General features: G+C 41.3%; 2 protein-coding genes across 2 annotated transcripts; both read left to right on the plus strand.

Annotated features, from left to right (window-relative positions):
- The first annotated feature begins 150 nt into the window (after nucleotides 1-150).
- On the plus strand, nucleotides 151-21,373 carry shoc1 (shortage in chiasmata 1). The gene is made up of 29 exons (XM_075468840.1): nucleotides 151-167; nucleotides 7,137-7,209; nucleotides 7,288-7,417; nucleotides 8,699-8,810; nucleotides 8,870-9,045; nucleotides 9,144-9,306; nucleotides 9,432-9,537; nucleotides 9,600-9,741; nucleotides 9,836-9,940; nucleotides 10,058-10,187; nucleotides 10,343-10,437; nucleotides 11,581-11,823; nucleotides 12,003-12,393; nucleotides 12,518-12,530; nucleotides 12,727-12,925; nucleotides 13,322-13,516; nucleotides 13,631-13,723; nucleotides 14,240-14,421; nucleotides 14,526-14,598; nucleotides 14,779-14,848; nucleotides 15,031-15,206; nucleotides 15,290-15,395; nucleotides 16,389-16,500; nucleotides 16,816-16,937; nucleotides 17,138-17,225; nucleotides 17,423-17,554; nucleotides 18,473-18,622; nucleotides 20,438-21,158; nucleotides 21,288-21,373. Exons 1-29 carry the CDS (start codon nucleotides 151-153, stop codon nucleotides 21,371-21,373), a joined length of 4,401 nt encoding a protein of 1,466 aa, XP_075324955.1.
- A 2,855-nt stretch (nucleotides 21,374-24,228) lies between these two features.
- Nucleotides 24,229-26,081, plus strand: tal2 (T-cell acute lymphocytic leukemia 2). Its single transcript, XM_075468959.1, has 2 exons — nucleotides 24,229-24,397; nucleotides 25,000-26,081. The coding sequence occupies exon 2, from the start codon at nucleotides 25,004-25,006 to the stop codon at nucleotides 25,340-25,342; it is 339 nt and encodes a 112-aa protein (XP_075325074.1). The 5' UTR covers nucleotides 24,229-24,397; nucleotides 25,000-25,003; the 3' UTR covers nucleotides 25,343-26,081.
- Nucleotides 26,082-27,077: the final 996 nt, after the last annotated feature.

Here is a 27,077-nt window from a genome sequence, read left to right on the forward strand (position 1 = left end):
GCACAAAGAGGGCAGAAACAGCTGACCCATATGCAGCGGTGTCGGATAACAGCCCGATGTGAGTGTGTCTCTGAGAGTTGTGTGCACGTGTTCATGTATAAAAAATGCTCAACATGCTTTTTTTTCATGACTGAGAAAGTCCCAAGCAAAATGGTGCTGCGCTGCAGGTAAAACCTGTTCATGTGGGTCACCGTGATACTGTAAGAGCAGTTCAAATGTCATGGCAACACACACACAAAAGTCACGTCAGAGGTTTTGCTTCTTTAACTGAGACTTGAACAATAGATCTATAGGCGTCAACTTTTGGGATTCGGATGATTTTTTTTTTTTTTTGTGAAGGCCTCTTTTAAAGTCCCATGAAATCTGATCGTGTCCCGGGTAACAAAGCACTCAGTGTGCAATCATGCTGTCATTTGGGGATTTTAGCCACTTTGTCTATTATATCCAATCACTGAAGCATTTCGTCAGTGAGAAGTTTCTCAGAGGTGTTGTGTTTGTGTGGTGGGGTTACTGTTTAACGTCTCTTTAAAGAAGATTCAAACCCCTTTACCTTTCAAAACCACAAAGTTCTAAAAATGACAAGTTTACCCATCATTCCACACTAAACAACAAGTTATACTTCTGTTAACTGCCCTTGCGCTTGCGCGTATGTTAATGGCTCGAGACGTTTATGCTTCATTTAGCTTTGCCGGCGCTTGCGTGTGCTGCGTGGCGATTCACCGCCAGGACAGTAGGTGGAGTAGCGGGTTTTTTCAATGACAAGCCTACTATGATGAAAGCAAATTCACCGCCAGGACCTCTTCGAGTGGATTCATGCTTCTTCTTCTTGTAAATAGCCGGTATTTTGTCAGATTTTCAACACCTTGGGGGTCTAAACGACTACTTTCTCGCCTGAAAATGTTTCAAATGTTGCTAAAGTTATATATTTACAGAGTTTATAGCTTAAGGGAAATCAGCTTTTCAGGCTGGCTGATTTGGGCTCGGACAGGAGTGAAGTGCACTGTGTGTAAACGCTCTGCATACTGTCAGATCGATGAGTATGCCGTTTTCAAGTAGTAGGCGGTTTCGACCACAGCCAGTGGCTTGGGCTTGCGTCTTGCGTAAAGTTTAGAAAATTGAGGTGACACACGCAAGCACGCAAGGGGGGGCTTGCAACCGCGCAAGGGCTTGCGTTGCGTCTTGCGTTGCGTCTTGCGTTACCGACTATAAACCAGGCTTAACTCTAAAGCCTGGTTTATAGTCGGTAACGCAAGACGCAAAGCAAGACGCAAGAAGAAACGCAAGCCCTTGCGCGGTTGCAAGCCCCCCATTGCGAGCTTGCGTGTGTCACCTCAATTTTCTAAACTTCACGCAAGAAAAGACGCAAGCCTACTACTTGAAAACGACATACTCATCGATCAAACAGTAAGCAGAGCGTTTACACACAGTGCACTTCACTCCTGCCCGAGCCGAAATCAGCCGGCCTGAAAAGCTGATTTCCCTTAAGCTATAGGCTAAACTCTGTAAATATATAACTTTAGCAACATTTGAAACATTTTCAGGCGAGAAAGTAGTCGTTTAGACCCCCAAGGTGTTGAAAATCTGACAAAATACCGGCTATTTACAAGAAGAAGAAGCATGAATCACTCGAAGAGGTCCTGGCGGTGAATTTCCTTTCATCATAGTAGGCTTGTCATTGAAAAAACCCGCTACTCCACCTACTGTCCTGGCGGTGAATCGCCATGCAGCACACGCAAGCGCCGGCAAAGCTAAATGAAGTATAAACGTCTCGAGCCATTAACATACGCGCAAGAAGAAAGCGCAAGGGCAGTTAAAAGAAGTATAACTCAGCCTTAAATCTGTTTTCTTATAGAATAGAAACAGAATATTATTTCCTCCTCATCCGTTGCTCCACCACAGCACTGAGAGGGTCCAGCCTTCTGCCTACCACAGAACCAGCCTTTTTCACCATTTTGTGCAGGCACCTACAGTTTTTGTCTGTAGTGCAATTCTCCCAGCAGACAACCGCATAGAACAGTGCACTCTCAATGACAGTGTGATAAAACGTGCACATCATGTCACTGCAGACATTGAAGGACCTGAGCCGTCTCTCCTGTACACTGATTTGTTATAATTTGTTGACATACTTCTTATAAAAGGTACACAGAAAATTCTTTGGAGCTCTCCAGATGCTGGCAGACATTTTATTTTCATGGTCATGCTCAGGGGCGGCGCCAGAGATTTTTTACTGCCGGTGCTACGGGGGAGCACGGCTTTTTACCGAGGGTGCTACCCCTCCCAACCCCCCCCCCCCCCCCCCCCCCCCCCCCCCCCCCCCCCCCACACACACACACACACACACACACGACCTGGAAAAGCGCTATATACAATCGATAGTATCATCATTACTGTTTTACTGTTGTTTTTATTATCAATATTATTTATTGCTATTATTATTATTAACCTACCTCCAACGCAAGGCAGCCTACTATAAACACATTCACTCATACTTTGCATTTAAAATGCGTATAGGCTAAACTCAATACTTCACATGTTTCCATACACTGCACGAGCCTTTTTTTTTTTTTTAAAATGGCAAATGTTTGAAAGTGATGGTTCGGAGTAGATTCACCCTAGGGTCATTTGAACCGTGACATCCAGCCAAGTAGCCCACCCGCTGTTTTTACGATCTAGGCTGAACATCAGCTGAGTTACTGAGTTATCCCGAATAGCTTAGTAGGCCTACAAGCGCTAACGGACCCTGGCAGTATCTCCAAAATTACCACACTAAAATCACATGCCATGACACCAAACTTCTACAGTAGTACAAATATGGTCTGTACTCACAAAACGATGCATTTGGAAGTTTGAAAATAGTCCAGGAGTTTATTATTATCAACACAAGCCTGATAGCTTCTCTGCTGCTAAAGCTGCGTCGACGTCACTTCTGGGAGCTTCAAAGTAAGATGAGGGTTGATCTACTACTGTAGACAACAAAGCAAGGCTGCTCAATTTCTCCATTGATAAAATAAATTCACAACTCTACAACATAAAAATTCATAAAAAATCATGTAGAATATAGCATATACTTTGTTGTCTACAGTAGTAGATCAACCCTCATCTTACTTTGAAGCTCCCAGATCAAGGAAGTGACGCCGACGCAGCTTTAGCAGCAGAGAAGCTATTAGGCTTGTGTTGATAATAATAAACTCCTGGACTATGTACAAACTTCCAAATGCATCGTTTTGTGAGTACAGACCATATTTGTACTACTGTAGAAGTTTGGTGTCATGGCATGTGATTTTAATGTGGTAATTTTGGAGATACTGCCAGGGTCCGTTAGTGCTTGTACCCTAAAGGCTGCATAAGGGATAAGAACTCCTGGGTGCTGTTGTATGGTATATCCCTGCTCTTCTTCTGCCTGCAACTTGAAAATAAATTGGGTCAAAGCTTATGACAGAATCGTCATTGTTTTGTGTCTAAAACAAGCTGTTCATTGATAACTTTTTTTATTTTCTGGCTGAAATATGTTACCACACATTAAATAATAGAGAATATAATTTAATATTTGAAAATGAGATATTTTCTTGGGGGTGCTACGGGGGTGCTATGGCTAATCCAGGGGGAGCTATAGCACCCCCTAGCGCCCCCCTGGCGCCGCCCATGGTCATGCTGCATACCAGAACAAAAAAGAAAAAGAAGAAAAGCCCTCTAAGTCAAAAGTGTACAAGAGAAGAGCATTCATCATCGCTTTAAGGCCAGGTAAATAATAAAATATGTATTTTTAAAAAATAACCTTATCATAATCTTTCAGATAAAACAAACCTTTTTTGTAAAAAGTAACAGTTTTAAAAACCTTTCAGACTGTTTAACCATTACCTACTCAATGATTTTTCAGTGCTCACTTTGCCCAACTTTTTTCCCCCTCAGGGGTAGGTCAGTGCAACACAATCGAGACATACCAGATGAATATCGATCACTGCGATCGTGTTATCCTTACCGATAGGCTGATTTCAGTTAACAGGCTCAATATGGGCTGATACTTGTGTTTGGGCTTATATATCTGTGCATCCTTAGCTTTTAGAGTCTCCAGTTACCACCACAGTGTCCCTAACAATTGTGAAATGGAAGAGAAAAAAAAAAAACCCTGGAAAAATAAGCAGGTCCCTGCTCAGGGAGGAGATCAGGAACCTAACAGTCTCTCCAGCAGAGGTTTCTTTGCAGAGAGGATGACCATCAGGGCCAATGTTTGACTGTTCGTCTGTGATCAAGCCAAAACTAGAAGACTGTTCAAACATGCTTCTGACCAAAGAGTGCGTCAGGGGAGTTTCTGGATGAAGGAGTTTGATTGAGGGCATAAAAAGTATATTTTAGGGGTCTGAATACTTTTTAAAGCATTTGAATAACAGTGGAAAAGTGACAAAAATGTAAACAGCATGTCAACAAACAACAAGCTCAAATTTTAAAACAGTAACAGCAAAGTACAATGAGAGGTTTTTGTCACTGAATTTTATGATGTGAGAAATAAAAGAAATGAGAATACGCGAGAAAAGGGAATTCAATCAGAAATGTAACGGTTGCTTCAAAAAATTTTGAGATAGCAAATGGAAAAATAATGTGGTTCCAGGTCTCGGGTAAAAAAAGCAAACTCTAAATGAGACATCATTTACGCATGATGTGTCCTCTGAAATTCACGATTTACCATTTTTGTTACGTGTTGCTACACATAATATACTTCTAAATAGCTCTATTCTTTCAACAACTATATAAATATTTCCTTTGTTTCATGCATGCTTTGTACTGAAATTGTATTTTCAGTTAATAGGTAAGTTTGCGTCCCCCCGCGCATTTTTATATGATCTCCATCATATCATGTTGTTCTTTTTCCCTAATCCTTTAATTTTCTTTTTCTCCCCTCTGTTGCCATCCAAACACTGTTAAATATAAAAAACTGTGGAAATTACAAAACCATTACCAGAAGATCAGCTGTTTTTAACGTGACTTTTTTCTTTCCAATTTCAGCATCGAATGGTATTTCATGGTTGTTGTGTTCCACGAATCACCTGCACCTGGTATCTGGTTTTGAAAGGTGCTAATGACGGAAAGAGAGAAAAGCTGGCTCACGGTTTGCGCAAATATCACCTCAGTGTGGATTTTCTATAAGTCGTCACTGAGGTGTGAAAACACACATCGCCTGAGCAGGCAGTCACCAAACTGCAGCCCGTGAAGCGCGTTGTTTTTGCCACCTCGATGAGGAGCTAGTAAACTCCAAACATAGCTGTTTAAGAGAGTATTAACTCCCAGAGACTGTCCATTCCAGTCACACTCAGGATTTACAAGCTCGGAGAGGAGGCAGCAGATGTTTTGTGAAAGAAAAGAAAGACTGTCCACACCCAGAGTAGTTTTCTTAAAGATGGGACAAAACACTTGAGGGAGAACTTTTATATTTCTGTCTAACCTGAATAATTCAATGATTCGGTGAATTAGAACTAATGAGCAGGTTGCATTTGCAGTAAAATATGATCACGCTGTGTCATGTTTTCATCTCAATAATTGCACAGACCCGCTTACATCCTCAGTATCAGCTCTTTATTTTAATAATGTGGTCAACAGTGCCCCCCTGTGGTGAAAATGAAACGGTGTTTCTGCTGAAAACAGGAACAAAGAAACAAACAAACATGAGAAGCAGCTATTCTTGATTACAGCGGTATTAATGGGCAGTTTTCTACTGGAATGGAAAAGAGATGTATTCATTGCGGATGTTATATTATTTACTCTTCATGCTCTTCATGTCTACAAAGTGTTTCTAAATCCCATTCTCTGAATTTTTTGGGGGGTTACATGAAAACAAATATTGATAGAAAACCGGATGAAACTAATCAGTTGTTCATGATTTTTTTTCTGCTTCTAAATTCAGACAAAACTGAAGTTGTTGTCTTTGGACCTGAGCGCTTCAGCATGAAACTGTTGAGTTATATACTTACTCTAGATGGTGTTTCCTTGGCTTCTACAGTGAGGAACCTTAGAGTTGTTTTTGACCAGGATCTGGTAGAATATAAATAAAACTTAATTGAATCGAATTTAATTGTTTGATGAGGTGTCAGGCTCTGGGAGTCCACTGTATTTATGGCTCAACCACAATGTGTGTGCGTCTCTCTCTCTTTTGTCTCTTCTTAATAGCCGATGTAATGATTTATTTAAAATAGAAATCCTAAATACTATCTCAGCTGGATGTGTGAATACAGCACATATAAGTGCATCCATGCACCACCCGGCAAACTTTGATATTAACAAATTTAGCACATCGTGACACTCTTATAATACTTCCACTGGGCTCTAAAAACTACACGATATAACAGTATGATGTTTTATTTAGTGTATAGTGAACATACACCGTAGTAATGGCCAAATATTACTTCCAACTGATTGAAAATATGTTCATTTGGGATTTCCACACTGACAAAAATGCTGATTTGTTGAGAAAAGGCCCCTATTTATACATGGCTGTTTCAGTGGGATAGCAAAATAGATAAATAAATAGAATAAAAAACTATACAACTAACATCTGTATTTAAGTGTCAGTGTAGTACACTCTGATAGTTCACATGGTGGGCATTCAGAACATTACATGACAAATTTTTCGTTTAATAATATATACAACATGTGTTGCTTATAAAATTAACATGACGCTAATGCTATTTGTAATTGCATTAACATTTTTTGTGATTTTCTTTTTTAGCGCAATATTTGTCTCAAGTTGTCCAAACGCGCATGCGTGAATACTTTGGCGGAATCAAAGTCAGAACCTCTCCGCTAATAAACCATCAGGAACACATCGGCTCCTGAGGAAAACACGGTTAAAAAACATTTTGTCATCATGTGAGTTTGATGTTAACCAACGAAACATCACGATTGAAGTTTTTTGTCTTTTCTGTACTTTTTTTAGGCCAACTAACGTTATGACTAAGCTAGCATACGGATTAGAAATGAGTTAGCCAAACAAGCTAATGTAAAATGTATTATGTGACATATTCATTTGAAGGATTTAGTCGACGTTACCTTTGACTGACTATACGAATCCTTATGGTTTGAGGTATTGGTAAATTAAAATAATTTAGCTTTTCTGTAAATCTGCTTTAATTTGTGTTTGTTGGCAGGTGCGAGAACAGCCGTGCTCCACCTGAAGTCTTCTCTGCTATCAGATATAAAGCTGTTGACTATGTGTTTGAGGTGAGTTAGTGCTTTGCTATTTTTTACCTGTGATTATTTCACTAAACCTCATTTCTGTTTCTCTTGTTATTCCTTTAGACCAGCACCAGCCTAAAGGTAACCATGAATCTGCTGGCTCTGCCAACACCTTACTTAACTGGGACCAGTGACCTGTACCCCCATAGTGGCAGGATTTCTGACATCACCTACAGGACGCCGTGGATCAGAGGTGTCATAACTCCCCCTAATTCACTTTTATACTTAAACGTACCATATAAACTCAGGTCTTGTCCACATAGACAGATAGAGATTGTTTTAAACAGTGCTGCGCGTACCAAATTTCATTAATTTCCCAAAACTATCTGGTGTAATCACTTTCTTCTAGATGTGTTAAAGTTCCCATGAAATGAAAAGTGCTTTTTGCCTGAGCACTTTTGAAGTAAGGCAGGCTTGTCATTACTCCATGTGAGTTGCTGCTTGATGTGGAACGAATGCAGACGGGTAACTTAGATCTCTAAAACCTAGTTATATATTGTTATTCTCTTACTGACAGCGTTTCTAATCACCTCTTTGTCAGAACTTAGCCCTCTAGTCCAAGCAAAACTGGACTTTTGAAATGCATGTAAGCACATTACCTTCTTAAAACTGTAGTTACACACCCAGATAATCGAATCACTCTGCATGTGTATGTTCTTAACTAGAGCCAAATGGCCTAGATGCTCTGCACATGCTCCAAAAATAAAATACTCAACATACTTTATAGATGAAAAAAGTCCAGAAATTAATCAAAGAGGGCTGCAGGTAAAAGCTGTTCATATGTGTCACTGTTAAAAGTCATGCAACGGGTTATTTTTTAACTGCTCAACTGAGTATCGTTTTTCAGGATATAGATGTTTTTTTTTTTTTGTGAAGCTCTCTTTTAAACCATGTCCCGTGAAACTTGATCGTGTCCTGGGTAACAAAGTGTTCAGTGTGCAATCATTGGGAAGCTCGAGTGACCTGATTTAACATCGCCCGCCATTCTGTGCCAGTTCTGCTGAAGTTGGAAGTTGAAAAGAAGCGTTGATGTAGATGAAAAATGAGTGCATACACCTGAATGCAGAGGGAATTAAAAAACTGTAAAGTTGTTCTCCAGGAAATATATCATTATGCATGCATGCATTGTTAGTTTTTTTTTTTGCCATTGTTGGGCCAGATACTGGTGTATAGGTGCCATAAAGTACAAGAAATAAAAAAATCTCATTTATGCAAGAAACAAGGCTGAAAACCAAAGGCTGTGCAGGTTTAATCATGCATTAAAAATGAACAAGATTCTGTCTTGGAAGTTGTGGCACGGATTCAGAAAAGTAACTGAAATTTATTTTCAGTGAAAATAAGTCAAACCTCTACTGGGCAAAGTAACAATTCTTGGTTGTGTTACGCTCTCTGTTTGAGACGGATAGAAAAACTATACATCACTGTAGTTATTACACGACTAAATGATATGTTTATGTATTGATTTCCTTGATAGGAAAGGTGATCTCTTCCTGCAAACTCTTTGTTGGTGGGTCTGCGCTCGATGACCTCGGGGGAATAAAACAACCATATCCTTCATTAGAAAGGTTCAGCCACTTTGAAACACAGTTAATTATCTGTTGAAGTGGTTAATGAGATTTTGATAAACAGTTCTGTAACATTTCAGATTTCTTGTGAAAACCGATGGGGAGGTGGTACCCAGCTCTAACCCTAACTCACTAAAGGATTTTGACCAAGATCAGTATGTTTGCCTTTTAAACGAGCCACACATCGATGATTCATGTCAGGAATCGTTTTTCAAGTGGACAACTGACCAGATGAAGCAAGAAGATGCAAACAAAGGTTGCCTCTTACTTAACTTTAGTGTTGATTTGGAAGAAACATTTGACTCTATTCATATTTAGGAAACCAGTTTTAATAAAACATCTTTACATGTGCAGATTTCTTCCTGCCAGACGAGCTCATAGCTGCTGAACACCTACCATGGCTGAAGAAGCATTTACCCACACTGAAAGCCAAACTGTCCAGACTGAGGATGCTGCCTGTGGCCGACCCTCTGCTGAGCTCAGCAGGAATCACCATCTCTGACGATGCTATGTTCAGGTGTCTTTTCTGCTTTGTTTCTAGAGAAAACTGGGTGCTTCACCTTGAAATCTGCTCTACGCTCATGTAGAAACTTCTCCTATCTAAGTGTGATGTTTAAACCTGGTGGGTTACAGCTGTTTCAGGCAATGTGCAACTTTTGAAAAACCTCCAGATGTGGACACAGTCAGCACTCAGACATGTGCAGACATTCAGGAGCAGTTTGCTAAAGAGCCAACCTTGAAGGAAAAGGTAATTAAACATAAATGCTGAGTGATTTAAATGTTTTTTTGCTGATTACTTTTCCTCTGTAGTTGCAGCTGTTACCTGCGGTAGTGGACTCTCTTCAGCTGAACCCACAGAACTTTAGTTCCTTTTTAAGCATCTGTGGTCGTGTGAATGTTTCTCCTGAACCACTGGACGAGCAGTGTTCAGTCCTGGATGCGCTTTGTAAAAGTGAGGACAAGATAGGAATGTTTTCATATTAAATGGTAATGTACAACAGAGCAAATCAGGACATAAAATTGCAATATGTTTGGAATTGTTTTAGCTTCCCTTTCGAAGGCAACGGTGGATATATTCAAGTATGATGTACCACAAGAACACAGCAAAGACTCACAGATGAGTGGAGGCCTGATAGAGTCAGAATTTGCAGGTACAGATCACAGAGAGTAAAAGCAGTTAATCTGTTTGAATATTAAGACTACCACCAAAACAACAGTCAAAGCAGAGCTCAACAGGCCTGTAGGCTTAAATCTAATGTTTCTCTAAGGACTCGTGGTGCCTGCAGCTGAAATGGAGCTGGACATGATTCTGAGCCCGACTCCTGGTACGAGTCAAACTTCCGTCTGCTTGTCAAACTCTCAACTACTGGAGGAAGATTTGTCTCCTTTTGGCAGACTGTGAGTAATGATTTCAGACCTTTTGGTGGTCAAACTGCAAATTTCTATTGCAAAGTCATCCCACTGAATGTGGTGTGAGTGAATCAATCGTCTCTTTCTCCAGCATTAGAACTGGAGGTAGGGACTCCGCTCTAACGTTAGATATTGTTGTCTAGATCTTTGGTGTCACCGAGGACTCGGACAGAGATGGAGGCTGCGCTTTGGAAGTCTGAGAAGCATCTGACGTTTGTGGCGGCCTTTCTGTTGTCAGGTAACTGCATGTTTAGGCTCTCAGTTTTTCACTTAATGGGACGATACACCTATTTAGTTTGTCATATCATACCTGTGAGTAGGGAATACTTGCAATACATTTTATGAAATGCAAGATAAATATCGACAGTGGATTATAACACAAACCACACTGGATACATGTTGAGTTTCTGCAAAATATAATTATTCGCTGTCTGGAGTTTAATTGCCCAAATGCAAGACTGAACCTCTAAACTCAGCTGCGGGGCTTTGGCCTCAGTCTTGAAGGGCTGCTGTAAGCTTGCAGACCACTAGATGTCGTTGTGCGCTGTGTGTTTAAAGCTACAGAGCCAAGACTGGGCATGGAGACTTAACTCAAACTCACATCTCAAAATAACTTTGAGAAAAAATCTGCACCATATCTTTTAATTTATCTGGAATGTTGCTTGTTTTTAAATTCATTTAAATTATTTTATTTGTTTTTCTTTATATTCTTTTATGTATTTTTAATGCTTCTTACACTCCCTGCTGCAATGCTTTGATTTTATGTGAAGCACTTTGAATTGTTTTGTACATGAAATGTGCTATACAAATAAATTTGATTTGATCTTTGTATATTCATACCGGACTTACGGATAAATATATTTTGCAATAAATTTTGCGAGAAGCGGCAGTAACCCACACAATACCCTGCAGGCAAATGACACACTCATGACAAACACCAGTGTAGCTTCCAACAGCATAAAATAAGCGTTTGTACTGTGAAACAAGTAAGATAAATTGAGAACACAACAACTGCACGTCACGTACTGAAGAAGTGTCATAGGTACACACAAGATAAGATCAACTGAGGCATCAGTGGGTCTGAGTGCAAACGCAGTGCAATAGGAAACTATTTGCACAGTAAAACCATCAAACAAATTAAAATCTTGAAATTATGGGACACATCCCAAAAAAGTATTATGTTTACAACAAGCAGATGACTGATAGATAGAAAAGAGCGTGGCTTTAAATAGGAAGGCCCTTCATCGACAGTCTGACAGTGACTGTAATGATTTGGCTGCGAGTTTGTTGTATCAGAGACTTTTATCTCATCCTGTCACATTTGAAGACAAAATCATTCATTAATCCACAAAGTATGTTTTAACTCTGTAATTTCTCTTAGAGCCTCAAATGTATGACCCAGCTGCTGACTTCCAGCCTCTGCGTGAGGCCTTGAAACTTATGAGATTAGAGAAAGAAAGTTTAGTCAGCGCTGATGACAAACTGAAGGTACAGGTGGAGCCGGGAGTCCTACAAGTTCTGGGCTGCAGCTATGAGTTCATAGAGAGCTTGAGGTCTGAGTTTCCCCCAACCAGGGAGGAGGAAAAGGAAGACTTCACAAAACTGTTGCCTGAACATGTGGAGGGTGAGTGTCGGTATCAGAGCCTGTGTAGCTTGTTAGAGGGTGAATTGGTGGCACAGTTCAAGAACAAAATGTGTTCTTATAGTTAGTAGAAATGAAACCCTTGGTTTGAGTTTGATACCTAAAACAAAAAGTTACTTGTTTTGGTCTTTTTTTTTTTTATTGTTCTTCTCTGATTTCAGTCAGTTCCCTCCTGCTGGATCTCTGTGGGGAAACCACTGGCGATTCATCTGAGACCACCGTCATCAAGAACGCTGTCAGCACAAACAATGCGGAAGAAAAAACAGCGGCAGTCATCAGTGCCGAAGAGGGCATTTCAGAAAGGAGGCCCTCTGCTCATACAAACAACATCAACGTCGCCGAAGATGACTATAAGACGGAGCGCGGCAGCAACAGGTCTGAGTTGCTTCTGTCCTCCGGACTGAATATCAGAGATAATCACAGAAGTCCGATCTTCACAAGACATCAGCCAGAGAATGACCTCGACCCTCTGTCCACTTTCATGATGCTGAGATCACAGCAGGTGCCTCCAGCCACACCTCAGAGCTCCAACACCAACACAGCAGGTACACTGTGCTTATTATCTTTATAATGATTGTATATGCCTGTGTTTCAGTGATTATTCACTGAGAAGCACTATTGAAGTTTTCACTTTTTCCATTTGTATTTTAACTCTGGCTCCATCTAGTGGTTGTAGTGAAAACAGGACAGTCAGATTTTTTTGTTTAAGAGATGTGACAAAGTAAGATCCTCACTAAATGGTGTCATTTTGGAAAAAAATAAATCAATGCTACATGTGATACACAACTCCTACATCAGAGAATTGTTAGATGTTGCTAAAATATGACCTAATACAGCTCACATCCTTTTCAATCTGCTGCAGAGGTGAACCAGCAAATGCTACAGACGGAGCTGCAGCCTCCTTCAGAGCAGATACAAATACTCGACAGCAGACCAGCGTACATGAGTGTTGCTGTGTCAGGAGATGCCACCAGAGAGCAGAAACCTGCTGCTCAGTGGACGAGTCGAGCCTACAGTCGTCCTGTCAGTGAGTCAAACCCTCAGGAGAGACGGGACATCAGGGTCGTGCAGGTTCAGGCTACAGGTGAGACACGTTCATCACATCCAATTAAGACACTGCAGAATCAAATTAGTACAGTTTTACTTTCCACTTTGAGCCTTTTGCACCACTAATTTATTTTTTCAATATAATATAAATAGAGACATAATTAGAGAACCACAAACAACACGTGAATACTAAGAGGTAACTCAGATTTATCGGCTGAGAATTCAACTAAATAGATGACTTTTCCTGTACACATTACTGCTAATTCTGATGATAAACAGTTCATTTTTTAATGCAGAAAGTCGCATTTCAAGTGAAGTTACTCAAACACTTCTCACAAACCAAACTGAATCATACTGCAGTGTCAAAGGAAAAGGATGGAGGCTCAGACAAGGTCTAAAATGTGTTTTTTTTTAAACCTATGCGGGCTTGCAGCCAGCCAGCTGCAGGCCTACTGTGAGCTGCTGGCCTTCGCTCAGCCATATTTAAGCTCTGCCAGAGAGATGGGGCTCAACTTCCAGAAGTGGGGAGACTTCAGCTGCTTGGCCCCGGACCAAACGCACTTCCTTCTCAAACAGCAGGAGAGGGCGCTCCACAGGAATCCTGAACAGTGTGCAGACCTGGTTAGGGGTACATAATGTCATGTTAATGACAGCTTTTTTTTTCCGTCTTATCTATTGCTGTATCTGTGTTTAAATGTGGTAAACCTTCTCTCCGTAAATGCTCCTTTTGCGTTGCTTACAGATCAGGAGGTGCTTTTCAACCAGGCGGCTCTGATCCACGTGCTTGTGACATTCAAAGAGCTGCTGCTGAAGTGTGACCTGAGGGCTGCACTGGGTCAGTATGATACTACAGCGAATGATTATATGATATACAGGCCTCAATCACACTGACCTGCCTGCAGTCCTGAGCTGCAGTGACAACTGTTTCAGTTGAAAACTGTACTGTTTCATTCCTTAAGGCAAAATGAAAAAATGAATACTTCCTCACTTGGTATCCTCAGTGCCAGAATGCCTCTTCTAGTGTTGTGAGAAGGAATGGCAACATTAGAAAGTGGTAAAAGCTCAACTGTCCCAAACTTTTGTTTGAATATAAAAAAAAATATTTTGAATTATACTATCTGCAATGAAATGAGTGTTGCATTAGATTTTAGGGTTAAAGTGCCAGAAACAGATGCTTTAAATTCAAGAAGCCAGGACACAAAGAGCTGAATAAATCAATTTAAACAAGGCGAAACTGTTTCGATTAAACAGAAATTTTGTGATTACCTACGATTCGATCACCCATAACAGGAAGCTGAATGAGTTTTTAACACCTTGAATTCTACATTCCTCTCCTCTTCTCGTGCTGTAGAGTACCTGACTAAGGCAGCTGAGGTGTGTGCAGAGCAGAGTGTGAAGCAGCTGCTGAAGAGGCTGCAGATCATCCTCTATCTCAGTCATAAGAAGCAGGAGTCCAACCTCAAACTGCTGGAACTGCAGCGGCTGCTGGCCGAATGGCTGCACAGCAGGAATGAGCCCAACACAACCGAGAGAGTCAGTGTTCAACCAGAGATGACATACATGTTTTGGGTGTAGCTTTAATTAGTGAAGACGCTTCATTTGTTCATCACCTGATGTGATGTTCTATCTTTCTGTAGATTCTTGTCATACTGTCGGTTGACTCTGATGACAACAGATCAATGATTATCAACACCTTAAGCCAAGTGCCTGGTGAGCAGCTTTTTATCTCTTTTAGACATTCTGTCATCATGTAATAAGCAGCAAACGCACATTTAATCCAAACTCATCGAGCCATAGACAGTGTTTGCAGCAATATGCTTTTAATCAAACTCATAATAATCCATATGTTGTACAGTTACATTTGTGTTGCTGTTGTTGCTGTTGTTGCAGGTGTTACTGCGACTTCACTTTTTCCTGATGAAGTCAAGAAAAAGCTGAATGGCGCCAGTGTGGTCAGCAGGTATCTGCAGGACTGTTTCCAGCTTATTATTTACTATCAGCATGTTCTTCTTCTTTAATAATTCAAGATGGTTATTTTTCTGAAATAAATCTCCTTAATTTCTGAACATTAAAGTAAAGGAAACACTTGCAGATGCTGTGAGGTTGAACGAATTTTACCACACTTTCATCCTGCTCTACCAGCCTGTGCGACAGTGATTGTGTGGTGGTGTATGAGCAGCATGTAGGCCCCGACTTTCCCTGGAGTTGTTTTTCTCTGGTGGTGGAGTTCGACCGCCCAGGCCAGTCTCCGTGGTCCACAGTCTGCAGTGAGAGGAGCATCAGCCACCTCGCCTTCAACACCAGCGTCTCTGACACTGGTGTGCTGCCACCTCATACAACTTATTCACTCTGCTGTAAAGACGCTTTCCTTAACCTATAACGTGTGTTTGGTCTCCTAAAGACACGGAGAAAGCCTCGTGGTGTCTGGAGAACAACGTGCCCTATGTGCTGTTTGTAACGGAGGGCCTTCTCAACTGTCCACAGCTGCTGCAGACTCTTGAGTCAGGGTAAGCTTTCCCAGTAGTTTAAACCTGTAAAACTTCTGCATAGTATGGCATTTCCATATTTAGATAATACCCACTCTGGCTGATACGACCAACATGAATGTCATGATAACATATGGTTTGGGTGGGTGCAGCCAGACCTTTTCTCAAAAACTGCTATAATCAGCAGCATCAGGACTAAATTACAACCAGCGATTTATAAAATTATCTGCAGAGACATTGTGTTCCACATATAATGACACACGAGGGGTTGAACTGCACAGATTATGAAAGCCGATGTCTGTAGAATAGCTTTGACATTATACACATGTAGGATTTAATAAAGAAGATGAATATGAACATAATTACTGATTCATGTTTTTCCTTAAAGAATTTAACACCACACCTAATAGAATTTAGTATATTATTTGAATTGAGAACATTATTTTATAGGAACCTCATCATATTTTCTATTTAACACGGCAAAATGTGACCAAAAATTTAGCTCATTAAGACTGTGTTTCATCTCATGGTCACTTAAAACATCTCCAGTCTATGAAATCTTGATTTTACAACCACAGCATCAACTGACAAAATGACCATTCGAGTAACTTAAATACAACATCTGTGCAGTGAATTCAGCTACGCTTTAATGTGCGATGAGTCCCACAGAGACGGTTAGAAGCAGCAGAATCTCAGGCGTTTTCTCTCGCAGTCAACGAGGCGTCGGACAGACTTTTCGTAAATAACCTGATTCCTCTCCAATGTGGTTATGCTGATGATAAGGACAGCAGTCCAGTTAGGGGGGTGTGGGTTGCTCCATTTGAGATTGAATTTGATTTAAGATTAGTATAATTTTCTGTTGCATCTCAGTTGAGTGGAACAGGAGAGATTATCATTCCATTACTAAGTGAACAATTTATCCCCTTTGGTAATTTTTTTAATTCAGTTGTTAATCTTGCCATTTTTTATTTTATTTAAAACCAGCGTAATGACAAGTGTCTCTCTGTGTTACAGCTTTAATGTAACTGTCCTGGAGAGGAACCACTCTCCAACCCTGCAGTTGCTCGGGGGGATCAACAACTATGCTGTTATCACAGTGGACGAAAGCACCGTTATCATCATTCAGGTACCAGCACACACAGACTTATCCGTCTTCATGAGGACCTACTCTGACACAAGATATCGCCAACTTTAACCTAGAGCTTATTCTAACCTGAAGTGTCATGTCCTTAGAACAGCTTTTTGAAAGTGAAGGCGGGCTACAATGACACTCCTCTCAAAGATAGACTTACACTCATTTCAAATCCAAATGCAGGAACCCTCTCCATTAAAGGAGGGTGACAGTCAAAGTTTAAAATGCTGCTTTAACAAATGGTGACTGCTAATCGTACCTTTAATTCAATTTGTGACTGAAAGTGCCTGCATACGTGTGTGTGTGCAGGAGCAGAAAGAACTGTGTCAGGAGCGAGCCAGTGAAGGACTGGTGATGAGGCTGACTGCACTCTCTCTTCAGTACAGCTGCTGTTGGCTCATTCTGCACTGCCCTGACAGCCAGGGAGGCGGGTACACACACACACACACACACACAGTCATGTTTCCATTACTTTACAGGACATCACATTGACTTACTTCTCTTTATGAAGTCTCATTATTGGATTACATTATGGGGACTTTTTAATTTGTCCCAAAGAGAGAGGTAGGTCCCCACAAAGGCTTACCATCACAGCTTCTGCGTGTGTGTGTGTGTGTGTGTGTAATGGCAGATTTTCCAGTGAAGCCTTTAGCAACTTGGCGTTAGTTTATTCGTCTCTGGTGCTGATCGGCATGAAGTCCGAGGCTCTGGATGTAAAGGTAAAACATGCAGCTCCTTTTTTTCCTGCCTCTAGCACTTCATCATTTTTAACTATTCAATGTTTAAAGAAAGCAAGACAGTAAGTCTGATCAATCCCTTTAAATCTGACAGTTTCAGGGATTGAATTAACCATCACTTAGAATATGAAAAATTACACAACAATCAGAGACAGTCAGTTGGCCATTGTGCCTTTCAGGTGCTGATGGTGTCAGAAGTGTTTGAAATGGCCAAGTTTATCAACCGGATCTGCTTCACCTCCCTGATGTCCAATGACAAGGAGCCTCTCAGCTACCTGAACAGAGATTGGCTGACAGTGATTCCTTCGCAGGTGACCATAACATTGAACATGGTTCATGCAGGATACAGTTTAAGGTTTCATTCCTAACGCAGCAGCAGACCATGTCTGAATACGGTCTCACCAAGGTGTTCCTGAGCCCATGTGGTGATATCGATCATGACTTAGTGGTGAATTCACCATGCTATGCACTCTCGATGTTGAACTTTCCATTAAGGATTTTTTTCTTGAAATTGTTGATTCTCTGACTGAATTTGGCACTAAGTCTTCGGTGGATGCACTTTTTATACTCAATCCTGACACCCCCACATGTCATTAAACTGCTGAACGGGCAATCTTCCAGAACAGTGTTACATGTGTACATAAACTCTCTCTCTGCCTGCTAATACTGAGCCTGTTTCTGACACCACATTCTAGATTTACTTATATTTTCTAAACGTAGTTAAGTTGGTCAGTGAAGATGTTGATGATAATATTCTTTTGGTTTTCTTTGTTGAATAAAGGTTCAAACATACACGCAAATGAAATATTCTAATTAGAAAAATGCCACAACTTTCCTGGTAAGAGTTTGTTTATTTGTACCAAAACATAAGAAGCCTTCTGTCAGACATTTGAGACACTTTAGATCCACATTTGAACATCACCATAAAAAGAAGGAAATTATTTCCTTCAGTGACTGAAAATGGAAGAAAATTATTCATTCTGTAGTTACATTTCTGTGTTTTCTCTTACTCATTTGCCTTTGAACAGATTATTGTAAATATACACCGTAGAATTACTGTAGGACGGTGTTAATAAAAGTCATATACAGATAACATGTTAGTTCAAGTTGTAATAGACACCTAAAGCCTTAAAAATGGGCTAAAACTTAATTATCCCCTTAAGTTATGCAATCTTACTATAACCCTACTATGTTAAATAAGCTCATGTACATGTTTGCATTCCCTCCAGGAGGAGGAGTGTCTGTCACAGTTCCCTTGTATCAATCCTTTGGTCAGTCAGCTGATGCTGAACAGAGCTCCATCCTTGCAGTGGCTCCTGAGGGCCCCCTTCGCTCAGCTGAAAGAGCTGCTTCCTGAGGTGCCCCAAAAAGTCCTCAAGGTGATCCAGAGCACATCACCACAGACGAGCACCGTGGGTTTCTGATACTGGTCTTAGAGTTTATTAGATTTCATTGCATTAACAGTTGGATAGATTATTTATGATCTTATTGAATAGAAACACAGCTATGATCTGTGAATGATTTGACTGTTAAGATTAAAAGCACAGCTGTTAGTGTTGTTCAAACTTTATGAGAAAGGCCAAATAAGAGCTTGAGAATCCATGTTTGTGGGATCGTTCAATCTCTGTGCTGCTATTTTAACTTGGACTAATCTTGTTGAGGATTCTTGTCGTTGAATGCAGATGGAACAAGTATCACATGTTGATAGACTGCAGCTGCACAGTTTTAGGATAACGTGATATTGTTGAATACCGTGATGACTTTTGATCTATAAAGAAATGCTTAAGTATGTGGTGTAAAGCTCAGGTGTGTTACTGAGGGCTGCATTCCACTTTTACACCTGTATGAAGGCCTCATTAGTACATCTGTGCTTGTCCTGTTCTACTTCGAAAAAGGTCTATAGCCTATATTTTATGATATTGATTGTAGATATTGATAGCCCTGTTATTGACCTTCTGTCCAACTGTAAGAGTTGCTGGGTGCAGAAGTGTCCGTTTAATGTGACAAACTGAGAGGCAGGCGTACATCAGACTCGTACATCAGAGCAGCAGCCAACTCGGGATGCTTTTTTTGTCCTTGTAAATGAGCTAAACTGAATTTGATCTTCAGATTGAGTTTTACAGGATATCCCTTTGAACACACTCAAGAGATACAGATCAAAGTCATTAACTTTTAAAGTCCCTGTCCAGCAGTTCTTGATCCCCTACAAATTCCTCTGGTTTCCTGAAAATTGTATCAGTTTAAGTTCTTCTTTATCATCCAGTGAGTGTGGATCTATGAGTATGCTAACGAGCACACCCTCAGCACCCTCTTAAAGTGACTCTGCTCTGCTCGTGTTCTGAAGAACAAACAGCAATAAAATAATAATTTGGGCTGTTAACTCTCACTCCCTGAGCAACAGAATCAAGAGCTCTTTTAACAAGTTGCAGCACCCACTTGCACTTAGTTACTTTTTAGTGACACACTGGTACAGCTGTGTCGGTCGGTCTGCCCAGGACACATCACTTGAGAGGCAGCTGTGAAAAGCCTGCTTCCTTGTAGGATTTTTGAATCATGTGCCAATGGCAGATACAGCCTGGAAATACAGCCAGATTGCCTCTAGGCTGCTGGTGGCAGAGAGGGACAGAGAGAAAACTCACCCTCTCATACTTGCAGTGTTTCCCAGATGAATGGCTGGAATGGTGGCAGCTTAGCCATAAACTCAGCTGGTTTTTTTGGGTCTGTTTTTAGAAAGGAGAGAAGAGTCACTACCTGTGAGAGCTGTGTCTCTAAGGGGAGATAATCAGTCTGTCTCGTTTTTCTGTGATCTACCAGACGGCCGCAGCAAGGTACCTAAACAGATTTAGGACCATCTTTGCTGGCGTCTTGCAAGAAAACGCATGAAAAGACGTGCATGCTCATACTCGGTGTGTCTCTTGAGTAAATGGTGACCCCACTTGTCTGAGGCTGAGGGTGGTGCTGTGCAGATGCTCAGTCATGGCGCTAAAAGCTGATTTTGATTGCGATTTGCCTTTTCATGTCATGTAAGAAAGAAAAAAAACTTTAACGCCTTGTGTTAAAATCCCCATTTACTTAAAGGGTGACTGGAATAGCTTCTTCCAGGTCACGCCTTTATTGTGAACGGGTTTTAATCTGCTGTGAGAAACAGTTTTTATAGATCTGTTCATTAGTTTCCATTCTCCTCCTGGTTTTAGCTGTTCAGTGACATCACCTCGCTGTATTCAACAAAGGAAGACTCCAAACACAATGAGACAAACCAACAAACCAGCCCCTCACAAAGCCCCTGGACCCTCACGGGTGACTGTGAGCACGTGAACTCTCTGCATCCAGAGCAGCTCAGCAGCGACCACAACTTCAGCCTCCTGTTTGGAGCCGCGAGTGCAGAGAACATCTTCTGTGAACAAGCCCCAGACTTTACAGATTTCAAACTTGACCCGAATTACTCCTTTGACAGTCCAGATGTTAACACCCAGAGGACCTGGACCATCAGGGACGCCTGTAGAGAGGAGCACAAGCCTCCTTTTCGGAGGAGCAGAGCCGGAGCAGCGGGGAGGGTTGTTGAAAGAGGTAATGATGAGTGGACACCAAGGCCTACACAGAATGACTACTTCTCTTACCTACAGCCAGCCGACAGTCCTCTGAAAATGGACTCCACCTTCAGTTACTGCGATGCCCCGCAGCAGTCAGCCTACTGTCAAAGATCCCCCCATCCCTTAGTCCACAGTGATCTCCAACACCCTCACAGCCATCACATCCCCTGCAGTCTTAGCCCCACTCTAGATGTTACATGGGGTCAGAGTGGAAATGACAGCTCCCTTAAAGAGATGACAGCAGTTTCAGCCAACTACGGCTCTAACAGCTGGAAGGGTCAGGAGAGGAAGAGGAGTGTAGAAGCAGCTGGAGTTGCTGGATCAGGTGAATGCTTGTGGCTTTATGTGCATTTCCATCCACCAGATGATTGGCATAAAAGTAAATGACTTCTTCGCAGCCTCTTAAAATGATATCATTTGAACAGATGGATGTTTCCTTGTGTTTGTCTTGCAGTGCTGACGCCACTGAAGAGGGGAAGGTTGAGCTATGAGAGAGTACCCGGCCGGAGTGATGGACAGACGAGGCTCAGGCTATTTTAGGCCTGAATGAATAACAAGAAAAAAAAAATGTTGTTGCATTAAAGAAATTACTTTTTGGTTTGTCTGCAAAGAGTTTTGCTGCAAGGTGTTTCACTTTTTAGGGTTTTTCTTATATATTTCACAATTTTCTATTACCAGTGTAATTTCAGGAATTGTATAGCACGAAATGTACTTTTTAGCATTTATTAAACTAACTGACTGACTCAGTTTTCCTGCAAGTCCTCGTGTTAGTCTGCTTTCTTTATATTTCATAAAGTAAATGACATTAATAACAGTTGTATCTTTCAGTATAATTGAAGACAATATTTAATGCTTTTCTTCTGTTTTGTGTTAAACAACACACACAATCATTAATTATATCATTGAAATACTGCTTTTACCCATTAAAAAAAAATTGGGTCACCAGGTCCTTTTTAACAAAATAAGATTAAACATTAAAACTTTGTGCACATTTTTCCCATCCCAAGCGCGCTCAGTAGTGAAAAACAAAAAGTGATTTATGGGTGGAAGAGTGGAATCGAGAGGTCTTTCCCAGCCACCCTGATAAAGTCTCTCATTTTAGCAGCTCCATTGGTGGGGCTTCTTTTTTTTTTTCATATAATTTAGTGAAGCAATCCCCTTATCATGGTCTCTCAGCATGTGGAGAGTGCTTATCTTCACGAGCCAGCAGAGTGAAGCCAGTTCCCCCAGGAACGATCCCCAGACAAAGACGACCCTGGGGACATAGACTCCAAGCTTCCCTGCCTCTGGACAGCCACTTCCAGCACCGGCTAGCAACCATCAATAACCCGACAGTCTTTTTTTCTTTACGTCTCTGTCTCGGTGGCCTCTGCCTTCCAAGAAGCAGTGGACAAACAAAGAAAGAGAAATGGTTTGCTTTTTTATTGGCACGGGAACAAAAGCAGTCAGCGGGGTGGTCAACGGAGTCCCCGTTTGAAGGCGAGGTAAACAGCCGCCTAATGGTGCAGTAATGGCTCCTGACTATACTTCAGCTCTGGACTGACTGGGAAAGGAGAGATAATGTGGGAATTAACAGGCTGTTTAAACCAAAGCATCCTTTAGATTGGATTCTGCCCGGGCTTCAGCTTTAAAGGTCACTCTGTCGTTATCTTTCATCACAGGCTGCAATTAACTGTCACCTGTGGGTTTCCTGTCCTCCGTTAAAAACACCCCAGATGTTAGATGAGGGGGAAACAAAACTCAGTCAGATTGCTATTTTGCCACTAAACAATCCCATCTAGTCATAAAAAAAATATTCATAATCACTGTTGCTGCTTTGTTTATGCATTTGCAGCACAGCCTGAGTTGATGGGAAGGTCAGTGTTGCAGGCAAGTACTGGAGGAATTAAACATTTTAATCCAATATGGGCAAAAGTCAGACATGAATACGTGAACTAAATTTCATAGCAATAGATTGTGTACCTTATTGCTCCAGAAAAGGTCAGAGCATCACCAAAAGCTGAACTAATTATCCTCTGCAAACAGCAGATGTGTAGGAAATGCCACCGTGTGGATCATGAAGATATTTCACGCTAACCTTGGTGCCGGCCCAAAACAATGGCACAAATCATTAGGATTCACCCTCTGGGAAACATGCAAACATTTCCCTGGGAATCCATCGAAGAGCTGTTGAGATATCTAACTCTGAAGCAAAGTGGTGAGTATACCAAAAGCTGAAAACATTAGGGGAAATAAAGCTCTTATTATAACTGGACTGCAAACTATTTAACTGTTGAAAAGAAAATGTATATTCATTTACTAACTGAATGAACTGTAAGGTTGAAAAATACAGCATTTTTAAAGGTCCTGGGTCACCTGTCCCTGCAGGTATGGCGCACGTCAACAAACCGATCAAACAGCCCAACAGTGAGAGTGTCTGCAGACCCGGAGTGGAGGCTGACGGAGGCAGAGAGCAGCGGCGCCTGTCCCGCAGGTGCAGCCTCTTGGACATGCAGCAGGGCCCATGAATGGCCGATTCAGAAAATGGCCCCCATCGGGCCTGTTCTCCAGGACCGGGGCTAATCCCGGCCCCTAATCGGATTATGTAAATTCCTACTCCACACAGAGACTTTTATGGTAGGCTGCGTCTTTGAAACAACACTTGAAGGGTGGAAAAAGAACACTGACAATTGGTTAAACTAGGCTTGTTTTTTTCTATCTGAACGGAGGTTGAGAGTGGTGGCTGCAGAGAGGTGAGTCAGACACTGCGCTCTCCACGATTTGCCTGTAATTTATGTGTGGCCCCCTTGGAATGGCTCAACAAGATTACCATAGTCATAACAAAACCCATATTGTTCAACTGTCAATCTGGATATGGTATTTTTACCTTTTGTGGCCCAATCAGACTGGATTCAAAAGCAGAGCAACAGTGTTATCAAGGTCTTTTCCCTTGGTGGAGGGGACAGTGGGTTGTCCATGGCTAATGTCAGAGAAACGGAAAGGAATAAGTGTCCACGGCAGTAAGAGAAGGATCAGAGTCGAATGTCTCAGTTTCGCTTCAATAGGAATTTTGTCAGTGGGAACCCTCAAGGATTAAATGAGCAATGAATCATAAAAGCGGCACAAATAGTCACTTAAAAGGAATCAAGACAGCTGCAAGAAAACACCTCAAATCTTTTCAAATGTTACACAACGCCTCCAAAAATCATTTGAAGTGATGACTTATGGGGAGCATCATCCCTAATTCCCAGCCGTTTGTTCTAAATGATGGGACGGAAGGGGGTGTGCACTGCAACAATCACACCAACCTCACATAATGAACACAAGGCTCCGTGACAACACACGTCACACAATAGGGCTCACCCTGCTATAAAACGAGGGATGCGAGCATGCAGCATTCTCACCCCGACGCTCTCTCTCTGTTCCCAGTCCCTCCCTGCATCTCTCCTTCCCTCTCATTCACTCGGATCTCGGCGAGCATGAGAAGACACAACTGAGTGGACATTCACACGGGACTCCTGGACGCCGATGACCTGTGCATGAAAGCTCTGCCTCAGATCTCTGCACAGTTCTACACACGTACAGGTGAGATATTCCTTTTGTACTGAGGAGTTTTTCCTTCCACTTTGGCCAAGAAACAAACAAGCGCATGTGAAAGATTGAGACATTGTGTTCTCTTTACTTGCAGCTGTTGTGCAAAATGGAATAAATTGGAACTAAGGATCAAATCGTCTCTTGAAAACAAGCCTTATTCAGCCAGAAAGCCTGTTAAAAGCAAAAATTATAATTTGCATCTATCAGCTGTTTGCAGCTTACAGACATTTAATAAATGGTTAATGATGTAGCTCTTTAAAGATTAGTAGAATAAAATTACAGGAGATATTACAGGAGGAGTTTAAGTTGTTGAAAAACTATTAAGAACACATTTGATCAAATATGTCCTGCTTATCAGTGCTAAATGTGGGCAGCTGGAAAATTTTAACCTCTAATTTGAATAATTTTGGAAAAAAACTAAACTATGACGTCTGTATTCTGCAGAAAGAAAAGATAATGTATTTTAGTTCATTCTCAGGTTTTTAAACTAAATTCCAAGCAAAAATAATAATGAAATCTTCTGATTTAAGAAGCTAGATTAGAAACAGTTTTCAAAATAACTGCTGAAAAAAATTTTCTGTCAATGTGCTCAGCACCATGACCAGAAAGGTGTTCACCAACACGAGGGAGCGCTGGCGCCAGCACAACGTCAACACCGCCTTCGCAGAACTCCGCAAGCTCATCCCCACCCATCCTCCAGAGAAGAAGCTGAGCAAGAACGAGATCCTGCGTCTGGCCATGCGCTACATTAACTTCCTGGTGCAGCTGCTGGAGAGTCAGAGCGGCCAGCCGGCCAGCCACTCCCCCACCGCGCTGCTCACCTTCCTCAGAGGAAACATGGAGCAGCTGAACTCGCCCCCACACCCCTGGGCCATGACCAGTGACACTGAAGCTCCGTCACCCGGATCCAGCTGTGACAGCTCCGAGGCCTGGTAGAGACACAGCCCTGAATTTGAAAGGAGAAACTCTTCAGACTCTTTTGGACCCTTTTCGTGTTTCAGTGTGGACCCCAAATGTGGCTGATAAGAGGGCACCGCCTGAGCATTGATCAGTGTAGAAATATGATTTACACATAAAAATTAATTTGTGTTCTGCATGGAAGTATAAAACCTGGATGTACCACATCCCCCTTCATATCTTCATGTTAATATTTCCTGTTGCTGGCCTGCCTGGGACTAATTTAGTTTTGCAGTGAGGAAAATGGAAGGGATTAAGGAATTTCTTATTTCATGTAATAGAATGAGAAAGGCGTTTGGAAAGATAGGGCTTCAGCCAATTCTCCAGACTGCAATCGTCTCAAAATAGCCAAGGGCACTTTCCCCCCTCCCCATTTCAGCCGACATGCTGTTTTTTTTTTTTTTTTTGTCCCCCCCGAAGAAGACCAAATCTGTCCTTTCTTTTCAATTATCAAGGTTATGTGACTTCAAAAGAATCAGTTCTGAGACTTTGTCGTTTCTCTCTCCTGTCACACAACGATGTTCGGCAGTTAAACCACTTCTGATATTTGAATTGGGCTGAGGAATTTGGCAAAACTGACAATCCTCTTTCAATACTTCTCCACAAATGTCCTCTGCTTTCAGTGTTTGGTTTTTTTTTGTATCTGATTTTCTGTAAAATACGCATGTCATATAGCCAAAGAAAATGAACTGATTGTCTACTGTGATGAGTGTGCTAATTATCCTCGTATACCTCTTTTGTAAGTTATTTTGGGTTCTTTATGAACACATAGTATGTTATTTATTTGATCTATTTATTTAATAAATAAGTTTTAACTGATCATTTTTATCAATTTTGTCACGCAAACCTGGACATGTCACACTTTCGAGGAGACACTACGACTTAACAGTTATATGTTTGATCACTATAGAAAGATATTACAATCAAACTACAGCTCATTGCTGACAATGATGGATATTTTAGATTTACAATTTATTTGAAATACTACAAGAAGACTAAACTGACTCTTAAACGAGTTTTGCCTGCAGTGTTGCGCATGAACAGGTAATACATTTCTGGGTCCTTTCAATACAGGAACAATTTTTGTATTTTGTGCATTCAAACATGAAAAGTGCCACTTTACCCTTACAACAGGCATTTTTTGGAGTGTGCTATTAATGGAAAAACTGCATAAGGTGCCCCGAACCCTACTTGTGGATGAAATAGCTCCAGGAACACCAAAGAAAACAGAAAATAATCTAAATTCTTGGGAAAAAGTCCATGTAAAAAAATGTAATTTAATAAAAATCCTTTTTATACCATCTACAACAACAAACTACAAGAATGCTATGCTAACACAGTTAGTATGTCCACAAAACTTAAACTAAAGATATATTGGCAAATTTCCAACACATTTTTCCCCATCACTGAAGGGAGTCCGAAAAGAAATGGCAATTACTTCCATTCCCCTTTCTGCAGAATGGATGCAAGTCATTCAATGACTGTTTATCTGCTACTGTCGTGTAACGCTACCACAGCCAGTCAGCCTCGTGGGACCGTCACTGGTCAGAAATTTGCTCTGGAAAAACCGTCATCCCCGTGTTCCGTCCAGACACCGGTTTGTTTTCGATCAGAGACTTTAAGTGGCGACATCTGAGGTAAATACATTGAGATTCTTTCACAGTGAAAACTATTAAGTTGTCAAATTAATTCATTTTCAAAGTCCTACAAAGAC

The sequence above is a fragment of the Odontesthes bonariensis genome, chromosome 6 (genome assembly GCF_027942865.1).
Source record: "Odontesthes bonariensis isolate fOdoBon6 chromosome 6, fOdoBon6.hap1, whole genome shotgun sequence".
Taxonomy (NCBI): Eukaryota; Metazoa; Chordata; class Actinopteri; order Atheriniformes; family Atherinopsidae; genus Odontesthes; species Odontesthes bonariensis.

Bases quoted from the DNA above. Each gene is read 5' to 3' on its own strand.
- shoc1 (XM_075468840.1), top strand. The intron at 8,811-8,869 runs GTTAATTATCTG...GTAACATTTCAG, and splicing joins TTCAGCCACTTTGAAACACA to ATTTCTTGTGAAAACCGATG. The intron at 13,517-13,630 runs GTACATAATGTC...CGTTGCTTACAG, and splicing joins GTGTGCAGACCTGGTTAGGG to ATCAGGAGGTGCTTTTCAAC.
- tal2 (XM_075468959.1), top strand. From the start codon at position 25,004: ATGACCAGAAAGGTGTTCACCAACACGAGGGAGCGCTGGCGCCAGCAC.